Source organism: Drosophila grimshawi, unplaced genomic scaffold (assembly GCF_018153295.1).
Source record: "Drosophila grimshawi isolate 15287-2541.00 unplaced genomic scaffold, ASM1815329v1 contig_311, whole genome shotgun sequence".
Classification (NCBI taxonomy): domain Eukaryota; kingdom Metazoa; phylum Arthropoda; class Insecta; order Diptera; family Drosophilidae; genus Drosophila; species Drosophila grimshawi.
Window position 1 is genome coordinate 8,866,760 of NW_025063098.1, and position 10,844 is coordinate 8,877,603.

The 10,844-nt window shown below is 42.7% G+C and overlaps 4 protein-coding genes across 4 annotated transcripts; 3 read left to right on the forward strand and 1 right to left on the reverse strand.

Annotated features, from left to right (window-relative positions):
* The first annotated feature begins 168 nt into the window (after positions 1–168).
* On the forward strand, positions 169–3,087 carry LOC6562985 (cell division cycle protein 16 homolog). The gene is made up of 6 exons (XM_001989904.3): positions 169–292; positions 355–865; positions 945–1,227; positions 1,284–1,541; positions 1,621–2,269; positions 2,334–3,087. The coding sequence occupies exons 1-6, from the start codon at positions 185–187 to the stop codon at positions 2,697–2,699; spliced, it is 2,175 nt and encodes a 724-aa protein (XP_001989940.2). The 5' UTR covers positions 169–184; the 3' UTR covers positions 2,700–3,087.
* A 655-nt stretch (positions 3,088–3,742) lies between these two features.
* On the forward strand, positions 3,743–5,048 carry LOC6562984 (hatching enzyme 1.2). The gene is made up of 2 exons (XM_001989903.2): positions 3,743–4,668; positions 4,733–5,048. Exons 1-2 carry the CDS (start codon positions 3,856–3,858, stop codon positions 4,964–4,966), a joined length of 1,047 nt encoding a protein of 348 aa, XP_001989939.1. The 5' UTR covers positions 3,743–3,855; the 3' UTR covers positions 4,967–5,048.
* A 1,371-nt stretch (positions 5,049–6,419) lies between these two features.
* Positions 6,420–7,996, forward strand: LOC6562983 (zinc metalloproteinase nas-4). Its single transcript, XM_032736966.2, has 2 exons — positions 6,420–7,235; positions 7,331–7,996. Exons 1-2 carry the CDS (start codon positions 6,450–6,452, stop codon positions 7,553–7,555), a joined length of 1,011 nt encoding a protein of 336 aa, XP_032592857.1. The 5' UTR covers positions 6,420–6,449; the 3' UTR covers positions 7,556–7,996.
* Positions 7,997–8,439: 443 nt separating this feature from the next.
* Positions 8,440–10,331, reverse strand: LOC6562982. The gene has a single exon (XM_001989901.2). The coding sequence runs from the start codon at positions 10,178–10,180 to the stop codon at positions 8,531–8,533; it is 1,650 nt and encodes a 549-aa protein (XP_001989937.1). The 5' UTR covers positions 10,181–10,331; the 3' UTR covers positions 8,440–8,530.
* Between the last annotated feature and the right edge of the window lie 513 nt (positions 10,332–10,844).

Consider the following 10,844-nt stretch of genomic DNA (forward strand, 5'->3'; position numbering starts at 1 on the left):
CATTCCACGAATTGGTTTGACATTTTTATTTTTTGTTTTGTTAAAAATTGTGGTGTGTGCGGGATTTTTCACAGTGTGTGTGTATGTTTTGTGTGAATGGCAAAAACAGCTGTGCTCAGTGGCGTTGCCAGATTGCGTACGTTAGCCGGCATCTGCAAATTAACAAATTGCAAAGCATTTGTTTATGTTTGATAAAATGGCTGGAAATACGGAAAACAGCAGTGCCGAGAGCACTAATGAGAACATTGATCTCACGCTCTATCGCAAACTGGTCAGGCAGTTCATAGACATGGTAAATAACAACGAAACAAATAATTATTTGTTCAAATAAATATATGTTTTTATTTCTTGCAGCGTCGATATTCGACAGCATTGTTTTGGGCAGAAAAGGTAGCCGTGCTGAGTGGCCAGGAGCCGCGCGATGTCTACTACCAGGCGCAGTGCATGTTCCTCCTGGGCGAGTTCCATCGTGCGGCGCACACCATCCAGCATTACAAGCTGGAGAAGACTTCCTTGCCATGCTTCAATCTATTGCTGGAGAGCCTCTACGCGGCCAAAGAGTACAACAATGCGGCAAACATAATCCAAATCGTTGAGGTCGAGACTATGACCGCATCCCTGCTTAATCAGCCGCCAGATATGGGCAGCGGCTGCTGCCTGGAGACAAACATCGTCTTTGGCGGCGAAGAGAACAATCGCAACGAGTTGCTGGCCTCCATCTTCCTGATGAAGGGCAAAGTTTACGAGGCATTGGATAATCGTGGCATGGCTATGGATTTTTATGTGCAGGCTCTTCACAAATCTATATATTGCTTTGAGGCGCTCGATGCGTTGGTTCAGCATGAAATGCTTATGGCCTGGGAGGGTAAGTTGCCTATCAGAATAAAATAAGTTAAGTCTCCCATATAAATCTATCGGAACTCTTTCTTAATATATAATCGTAGAGTTTGAGCTGATGCATCATTTGCCATTGGCCCAACAGTCCAGCGATTCAGACGCCAAGTTCATCTTGAAGCTGTACGAGTCGCGATTGAAGAAGTACTATGAATTGATATCAGCGCGTAACGCTGAGGAAATCTCACCCATTGTCAATCCGGATGTGCTGAAGTATATTAAAGAGTTTACGGTGCGTGTGCAGCAAACTTGTTCGTCGGACGGAATCTTGCCCAAGCCGACAGAGCCCAAACTACCATTGACGCCAAGACAGTTTATGTCGCCCGCCCAAAAGTGAGCATCAGTTGAGATTGACTTAAGTGAACTTATAATAATTTTGGAATTTACAGAGTGCTGGAGGATCTGAAAGCTCCGTCGTTTTCGTTGCAGACGAGCCTGTCACGCGCCTCCTCCATGATTGATGCCACGGCGCGTTCGATCTTCGATGCCTCCCATCATCGCTGTTCGCGCGAACCGCAGGCGGACACTTTGATGACCCTCAACGATTGCTTGCTGAGAGTGCAGCGCAGCACAGATCTTCTGTCGGCGGAAGCTGAGAAATGTTTCTATGACTGCGACTACAAGCAATGCCTGAAAATCTTAACTAAGTAATTGTCAATTTATTATATATATGTATATATACATATGTATTTCTATAGTTGTTATTTATGTGTGTTCTACTTTCAGCTTGCTAAAGGTTGATCCATTTCACAACAATGCGCTAACCATACAAATTGCATGCCTTGTGGAGAATGGTGACTTCAACAGACTCTTCTATGTGGCACACAAATTGGTCGATCGGTATCCGGACAAGGCGATTTCGTGGTATGCCGTTGGTTGCTACTACGACATGATTGGCAAAAGCGATCCGGCACGCCGGTACTTATCAAAGGCTACTTCGCTGGATCGTTTCTACGGGCCTGCTTGGCTGGCCTATGGTCATTCGTTCGCCAATGAGAACGAGCATGAACAGGCCATGGCCGCCTACTTCAAGGCAACGCAGCTGATGCGCGGCTGTCATTTGCCCCTGCTTTATATTGGTGTGGAGTGTGGACTTACCAAAAATTTGGAATTGGCCGAGAAATTCTTTCTGCAAGCGATGACAATTGCACCAATGGATGTCTATGTCCTGCACGAACTGGGCGTCATCAAATACGAATATGAGTATTATGATGGGGCTGCCACCATCTTTCAGTGTACCGTGGACATTATTAAGCAGCGCGCCAAGACGAACAATGAGGAGGTTTCTGCACGCTGGGAGCCTCTATTTATAAATCTGGGACACTCCTGTCGGAAAATACAAAAATACGAGGAGGCACTGTATAATTTTCAATTTGTAAGTGTTTTGTATATTCCTATTTTGGTTTGTATTTTCCTAATTGAGTGATTATTTTATGCAGGCCCTGTTGTTGAAACCGCAAAGTGGGACAACATATACCTCGATTGGCTTTATACATGCTCTACTTGGCAATTTGGACAAGGCCATTGAGTATTTCCACAAGAGCCTAGCGCTAAATCGTGACTGCATTGTCACCTCGACCATATTGAAGAATTGTATCGAGGATATGATGGATGACACGGGCACCATCGATGAGATTTGCAGCAAGGCATTGAGAGATGTCACTAAATCAATAACGTCGAGAAGCCAGCGTGTTCTAAATGCAGTTAAATTGAGCGGCATTAAAATGAATCTCGAATTCGTTGAAGAGGAGGAGCTATCCAATTCGGATTCAAATATGGTTGTAGAAATGAGCTTCGATACGTAGACAACTTTGATGCAAACAACTTATGCATGCACACATTCTCAACCAAAAAAAAAAAAAAGGCTGGCAAACTGAGTTTTCCCCACATTTTCTGTTGATGACTCATTCAAACTCATAAAATATGCTGCAAGCTGCTGCTTGTGCCATCTGCACTTGAACCCAATTCATGCACACGGCTTGCACAGCTGTTCAGCTGTTCTGGCTAATGAACCAAAACCAAAGTAGAGAATGGGATTTTCGAGAATGTTTTCCCCATTGCTATTTGAAGTTGCCGCCGTGTTGTGTTTTGTGTTTGTATGCTTTGTATTAGGTATTTAAGTCTGCGAATTGTTCTTATTGAGATCATCATTGTGTTCTTGGTTGACATTAAATTCACTATATATTCAATTTATTCAATTATTATTTTTATTTATAATTGGGTTGCACAAGCAAAATATTAACGTGTTATTTTTTAACAAAATGTAATTTTAATCCGATAAATTAAAATTGCAGTAACCGTAATTGAAATTAATTTCGATTCAAATAATTGAGAGAGTTGAGTTTAGTTCGATGAGCACAATTGGGTAGCTGGCTCAACTCAAGGATATGTTCAGATTAAAATTTAGTTGAGCAAATCAGATAAGTGGGCTTAGAAGCATTTTAATGATATTTTCACTCCAAATCCCAGTGTACTTCGCACCTTGCTGTGCATATAAATCTATCTTGTGGAAAAGGTCAACGCGATAATACTTATCGGTTATTGTTATATGCGAATAACTACAGACCTACATTAAGAAAGTGTCGTTAAACTTTTGTGTGCATGCAAATAAACTACTGATACATTTTATGGTAATAATTTCAACCTAAAGAAATATACAATTAGGCAGACGACTTGGTTGCTTTATGTGAGTGTTGCCCAAATATTTGCCCACCAATATAAAGCGTGTGACAAGCCAAGAGACGATGACGATAACAATAATGACGACGCCCCGCCTGAAGGTCTACCGGTAAAAATATGTTTATACATATAAAAGACCGTTGCCGCCGCCTGATAAAGACGGGCAGGTCTGCTTATACTGTGCAGAGTTGAGTATATAAATCCATTTCTCTTCAGACCAAAGCACAGTCAAACTTTAGACAGCAAGCAAACTATTCAAAACACATCTAACAACTATCTAACATGTCCCGGCTAACTTTGCTAATCATTTTGGGCCTAGCCTGGGCACAGGCAGTGCCACTGGTGTCCTACGATGACATCGACGACACCGAGATCATCGAGTTGCCAGGGAATGGCATTGAACTGCCGCCAGCGCCAAATAAGGATATTATTGATCTGAGTGCCTATGCCGAAGCTATATATGGCAGCCCAGATGAGGAGATAACTGCCGCCCTGGTGGGCAACTACAGCGCCGACAACAACAATGTGAATCCCGAAGAGCTGGGCAGCTACCTTGAGGGCGATATCCTTGTGCCGCGACAGATCACCATCAAGAATGGCCTGACCACACAAAGTTCGCGCTGGCCAAAAGGTGTGGTGCCCTACGAGATACGTGGCAACTTCAATGCCCGCGACATGGCCACCATTCAAGGTGCCATCGCTGAGTACCACAAGCGCACCTGCATCCGATTTGTGCCACGCAGCAGTGAGTCGGATTACATTTCCATTGTGAGCGGCAATTCGGGCTGTTGGTCGTCGGTGGGACGTGTTGGTGGCAAGCAGGAGGTGAATCTGCAATCGCCGGGCTGCCTCGGCAAACCCGGCACTGCCATCCATGAGCTGATGCACGCCCTTGGCTTTCTGCATGAACAGAATCGCATGGAACGCGATCAGTTTGTGGCCATCCAATACAGGAATATTCAATCGTCAGCCGTGACCAATTTCGAGAAGGCCGCCAGAACTGATGCTTTTGGTGTACCCTATGACTATGGCAGCGTTATGCACTATTCTGCCAACGCCTTCTCCACCAACGGACAACCGACCATTGTGGCGACGGTAAGCCGAAAGATTGGCTCGCTTTTCATTAAGCCTAAATCTAAATACAAATCTCTTTTTCCAGCAATCGGGTGGTGCATCGCAGATGGGTCAACGCAATGGATTCTCTAAATTCGATGTGGATAAGCTGAACGGCATGTACGACTGCGGCTATATGGGTGGTTCAGCTGGTGGTGCAGCAGGTGCTCCAGTGCCAGCTCCTGTGGTTCCCGGTGGCAATCCCATCGTTGACAGTTTCCTCAGTGGCCTCATCAGCGGCCTGGGTCTGGGTGATGGAGAGCAAGAATCTAGTAACTAGACTGCACTTACCCAAAGAAGCTATTATATGGCACATTCCACATCATGCGATCACAATTCCGACCACATATTTAATGCATCACACGTACCTATATAGTCTAGAATTATTTATCATGAATCTCTGCCTGATCAAAGTATATAAGAAATAAATTAGCAAAAATCAATTCAAAATTGATGGCTTTCATTATTATTATTATTATTTTGTTGTATATACGACTATCAAAGTAAGATTTTAAGAGTCACTTCTTACAATGGCTTTAAGATTTAAGTTCCCACGTGTAACACTTTTTTTCATCTGTCTGCTATTATGTATGTATATAGCTGATGCTCGAAATTGTACAAGTTTTCGTCTTATACTCTGATACAAAATAATCGGAAATGCCAATGGAAAAATTACCAGTACTTCATATATCGATAGCAACAATTGATATACATGTGGCAGCGCCAATCGATTCAAACTCCATATCTTCCACAATTTCAAAGCTTGAATTACTTTGATCGCATATTGCATAGATAACTTATACAATTTGAAAACTAGAGTCATTAATTTTAAAAAATTATATTACAATTAACACCCAAAAGATGACAACAGTTATCGGGCCAAGCGCACTTCTCCCTCCAAGAAGTTCCGTAGTATTAGAGCTAATTTTAACAAACTTGAAAGGCAAAAGATTATTAGTTAGAGCACTCACCCCGCCCTCAAAAATCGAGAAAGCATATATCTTTTGTAATTATACAGCTATAGTTGCCTAACTTTTATTCATTGATCGATGATAACCCATCAAAGAACACAAGAAGGTTATTTGGCAGCTATTAGAGTATTGAGCAGTCGGGTACGCCCCGCAATTTCCTGAATGGCTTTAAATGTTTTGTTGTCCAAGATTTGTTATTTTTATTAATTGTATACGGTCATAATTATGGTGCTGATATCTCCTTCCCAAGTTGTAACAACTCACATAAACAAGAAATACGAATATTTTTATGATTGAGAAATATCAGTGAAGGTTTGGTTACATCTAAGTACGTTGAACCAAACTTATTTTCGGGGTTGTTACAAGAATAGTTTTTAATGGCCCCTAATAATTATAATTATCTGATTCTAAATCATAGTCAACTGTGTTGTTTCTCTCGTTCAGATTACACAAATACATAAAGCGAAGAGGTCAGAATTATAATGCTTATCGGTTAAGGTGGCTTGCGGGCGATAAACTCCACAGATTTCCATCAACTTAAATTGGTAAACAAACGAGTCATTTACATCTAGGAACAGGGAGGCTGGAAAGCCTTGACTCTTGTTTAGATATTAAATAAAATGTATGTTAAGTGCTTTATCGAGAGGAGATGAACACAGTTCGAAAACAACAATTATTTGCATTTTGAAGGTCTACCGGTAATAAAAGCCGATAAGAGATTAACATATAAAAGCCCGTTGCCTGCTAGAGTTAAATGTAGTTTAATTAAAGTTAGCAATCAAGTGGCACAATATGTACAGCATTATCCGCATCTTTATTTTGGGAGGAGCACTCATTCAGGCAGTGCCACTGACAACCCACCCAGAATTGCCCGAAAAGGATATCGAAGAGCCATCAGTGCCCAATGAGGACATCATAGACTTGAGTTTCTATGGCGCAGCCTTGTATGGTAAGCCTGATCGAGGACTAACTGCCGAGCGGGTCAGCAATTTCAGTGCCGAAACAGACAATGTGAATCCCGAGGAGCTGGGCAGCTACCTCGAGGGAGACATACTAATACCTCAGGTCACCATGAGAAACGGAGTGGCCAATTACTCGTTGCGCTGGCCCAACGGTGTGATCCCATACGAGATTCGTGGCAGTTTCAATGCATATGAACTATCATCCATAAGAGAGGCCATGAATGACTATCATCTGTTTACGTGCATCCGATTTGTGCCGCACAACAATGAGAGCGACTTTGTAATCATTAGCGATGACGGCTCGGGCTGTTGGTCGACAGTGGGTCGAAAGGGTGGTCAACAGATTGTAAATTTGCAGACACCTGGCTGCTTTCGACGACCCGGCACAGTGATCCACGAGCTGATGCATGCCGTCGGCTTTCTGCACGAACAGAGTCGCATGGAGCGCGATGACTTTGTGATCATCATGCCCCAGAACATACGCCCAAGAAATCTAAGGAATTTTCGAAGGGTGAACAAAACGGCGGCATTTGGAGTGAAATACGATTTCGACAGTGTCATGCACTACTCATCAAGAGCCTTCTCCCTCAACGGTGAACAGACTATGGTTGCTAGGGTAAGTTGAACCCGGTTATGGGTTTCAGTTTATGTACGGATATAATAAAAAATATACAATATATGTATATATATTTATTATAATTTTAATTACAGGTAGAGGAAAATACTGTGCGAATGGGCCAGCGTTTTGGATTTTCTGACTTGGATGTGGAGAAGATCAATCGAATGTACAATTGCAGTGGCTACAGAGTAACTGATCCTACTCTCTTGCCCACTACTATAGATTCTAGTGAAAATCCTGATGTAGACAATTGGCTCAATTCAGTCTTAAGCAAATTGGGTCTTGAAGATGGCCGACCAGAATTGGTTACACCTTAGATTATACATTAATTTTAGTCATCCTAAATGATTTTTAATTGGCTTAAGAGCAGGGTGTCAAACCCGAATTGGTATTGGAATCGATATCCCTTGTTTATAGATTGAAAATCAGAATCGGAATCAGAACTTAAATCCAACATTTTTTTGGAAGTTAAATCTCGGCGGTGTTATTATTTGTCCCTAAAAGATAGCGTCTAAGATCCGTTTGTTTATACTGATGAGCAGGCTGACTAACTTGGCTAAAGCGATTCAACTAGATTGTGATCCCGATACCCATTTTAAGCGCGTTCAGAGTGTAACAAGAATGGAATGTTCTCATTTATTTTCGAAACTTTCGTAGTGTACCCTAAAAATATTGGAATATTTTAATGAATTTGTCTACTTTGCGTACCAAAAGAGGAAGATTTGTTTTATTACAATCAACAGGATATTCATGCTTATTACGGATCACATACTAGATACTATAAGTAATCCAGTTCTAGTTATTTAAAAACTTTAATTAATTTCAAAAATATTAAAATAAGCTTAAAATAAAATCTGGTGGTTATAATCTTAAACGATATTTGCAGGTTACAACCATGGGAAAGAACAATCTTAGAATACGGGACACTGTAGACTAAGAAGTCACCTAACTAGACTAGGTATATATAGTAACGATCTCTGCAGGTTCTGTGAAAGAGAGGAGGAATCCTCGATACACATCCTAGCAGAATGTGTCGCACTAGCTAGAAGAAGATGTACCTTCCTAGGGAAACCCAACAACGATCCTAGCATTCGTACGGGATCTGGGGCTGCTGGAAGAGCTATAAGCTCAGAAAAGGCACAATAGATCTAACAGGTCGCGGTGCAATCCCCCCCGATAATAATAATAAGATAAAACTGACTTCCATTTGTTAATTTTTTTTAATTAGCCATGACATCAAAGTGTTAATTATATTACAAGTAATGTGCAACATTGAGTGGCAGTTGCGTAATCTAAACGTTCCGTTTGGCGGCCAGCATTCGGGAGCGGGGCAAGCGGCACTGGCTGATGCTGTGCAGGCGATATTGCATCTCTGGCTGTGTGATCTTTTCGTAGAGCTTCTGTTTGGCCTCCTTGATGGTGAGAATGGCGACGCCTTCGCCGCCATCGTCCATGTTGAAGGCCTCGCCCTCGGCGCACTCGGGACACTGTTGGGTGAGCACGATGTCATTGAGATCGGTGGGCAGCTCACAAATCTTCTCGATCTGCTTGACCACATAGTCAACGTTGCCCTCGTCCTGTCGCTCAAACACATATACACTGGCCACGATATCCTGGATGCGCGTCTCCAGCAGCCGAAGAAAGCGTTCCACATTCACCAGATTCACGTGCGTATGATCGCCAAGGAGTTCGGCCAATGGGGATGTGTCCACCGAGCACATATCGCATAGCATTTCAACGCCCTGCAACAGCGTCTCCAAGCGAGAATCATTTGCTTCGCGCGTCTTGTGAAGTTCTATGTTGGATTCCTGCTTCTTGCGCGCCTGCTCCTCCAGCGATTCGATCAGATCAATTTGATCCTGCAGCGTGTTCGCGTTGTCCCGCTTCAGATTGATGATGTCCTCGAAGAGACGGTTCACCGAGTTGTTGAGCAGCGTTATGTGATAGCTCATCTCGTTGGCATAGTTAAAGAAGGAGTAGTAGAGACTCTCCTGCTGCTGGAACTTATCAATCACCTCCTCTACATTGTTTGAGCTGGTGTAATCGAGTATCTTTTTGAGCACCGAATTATACAGATTGATCTTCTTGTTGTGCTTGCGACGGAACTCATCGCGTCGCTTATATTCCTTGGCCGGCAGATCGGCTAGCACCCGCTCCCTGCCCTTGCACTCCACAAAGGCCGAGTTGTCCGCATCGGCAGCCACTTTTCGCATAATGCTCTGCAGCTCGATGCGACGCAATTCGCGCTCCTTTGACTCACGCTTGGTGATCTTATCGATTTTCTCGTAGACATCGATGCAGCCATCGAAAGTGTTCAGCGCATACTCAATCAGATCTATCAGATACTTCTTGTCACTGTTCAGTTTCTGCACCATTTTCGTGTAGGAATCGTTGAAGAAGGTGCGATGATTCAGTATCCGTATTAGTTGCTCCCGCAACTCTGCATTGGCAGCCGTAAATCCGCACTCCTGACGAACGCCCACCTCCAGTGAATTCTCCAGAATGACCATCCTCTTGCGCACCCCGGCCACATGGGCCTGATGCTGTTGCTCCGGCACCGTCAGCCGATTGAGATTGTAGATTTGTTTGCTCACCCGGCTTATCTCACGCTCCATATTGTAAATGGATGATTTAAGTTTGTTGATGTCCGCGGCCAGATTCTCCTGGCATTCCACATGACACCGTATTTGGTTCAGAAAGCGCTCGTCCTTTTTCATATGTGTCGCTCCGGCAGCCACCCAAATTTGGGCCCGCAAATCGTTCTTCTCCTCCTGAAGTCGATCGATGGTATTCTCATAGCTGGCATCGATGATCGTCTCATTGCGTGTCTTCAACTTGCAGGAGAGCAATTTCTTGTACTCCCTCTGTCGCTTGCCCAGCTCCCGATGCTTGAGCAGATAACCCTCGAGGAAGGCACTTTTGTCGAACGGCTCCGCACTCATAGTCCTTTCAATTGTCTCAACTTGTCTAAATTTGCAAACTAACCAAAATCATGAAATCGGCTCAGAATCGAAAGTGTGTTAAAAATTAAATGAATTTGTTACAATATTTATTTGAAATGTCTCTGACGCTGTGCAATGAATACAGAATAATGAATGTGACGAAAATTTGTATAATGTATGCTTTGTTAAGCAAACCTACTAAATAGAAAATAGAACACTTGTCCGTAAAAAACTCAGCTTTTTCTTTCCAGAACACCACGCTAGGGATAGTAGATAAAAAACTTTCTGTTTTTCGATAATACATAAATAATACAATAATAATTTAAGTGAGTAGCAAATGTCTAGGAACTCAGAAATAGCACAAGTTATACGAGAACACAAGGACATCAATTTAAGAGGTTTTATTTTTTTGTCGTCTGTAGCTTGCTGTGTATGACAGACAGTCTGTGCACGCACCATTGACACAAATAAGGTTGATGCATTAGCTGTATTGCCCTTAATTATCTAAATTGCGACAATTTAATGTATGGAAATATAGAAATATCCAGTTTGCTGTTAGATATAGCATGTACATGCACCTTTAACGTACAAATAAGGTTGCAGCATTCGGTAAATTGCCATTAAGGGTCACACATATCAAATTCACTCGCAGGGAAATATGGAA

Coding starts and splice junctions, on each gene's coding strand:
- LOC6562985 (XM_001989904.3), top strand. CDS start 185: ATGTTTGATAAAATGGCTGGAAATACGGAAAACAGCAGTGCCGAGAGC. Junction 866..944: donor AATGCTTATGGCCTGGGAGG/GTAAGTTGCCTA, acceptor ATATAATCGTAG/AGTTTGAGCTGATGCATCAT. Junction 1,542..1,620: donor TGCCTGAAAATCTTAACTAA/GTAATTGTCAAT, acceptor TTCTACTTTCAG/CTTGCTAAAGGTTGATCCAT.
- LOC6562983 (XM_032736966.2), top strand. CDS start 6,450: ATGTACAGCATTATCCGCATCTTTATTTTGGGAGGAGCACTCATTCAG. Junction 7,236..7,330: donor AACAGACTATGGTTGCTAGG/GTAAGTTGAACC, acceptor TTTTAATTACAG/GTAGAGGAAAATACTGTGCG.
- LOC6562984 (XM_001989903.2), top strand. CDS start 3,856: ATGTCCCGGCTAACTTTGCTAATCATTTTGGGCCTAGCCTGGGCACAG. Junction 4,669..4,732: donor AACCGACCATTGTGGCGACG/GTAAGCCGAAAG, acceptor CTCTTTTTCCAG/CAATCGGGTGGTGCATCGCA.
- LOC6562982 (XM_001989901.2), bottom strand. CDS start 10,180: ATGAGTGCGGAGCCGTTCGACAAAAGTGCCTTCCTCGAGGGTTATCTG.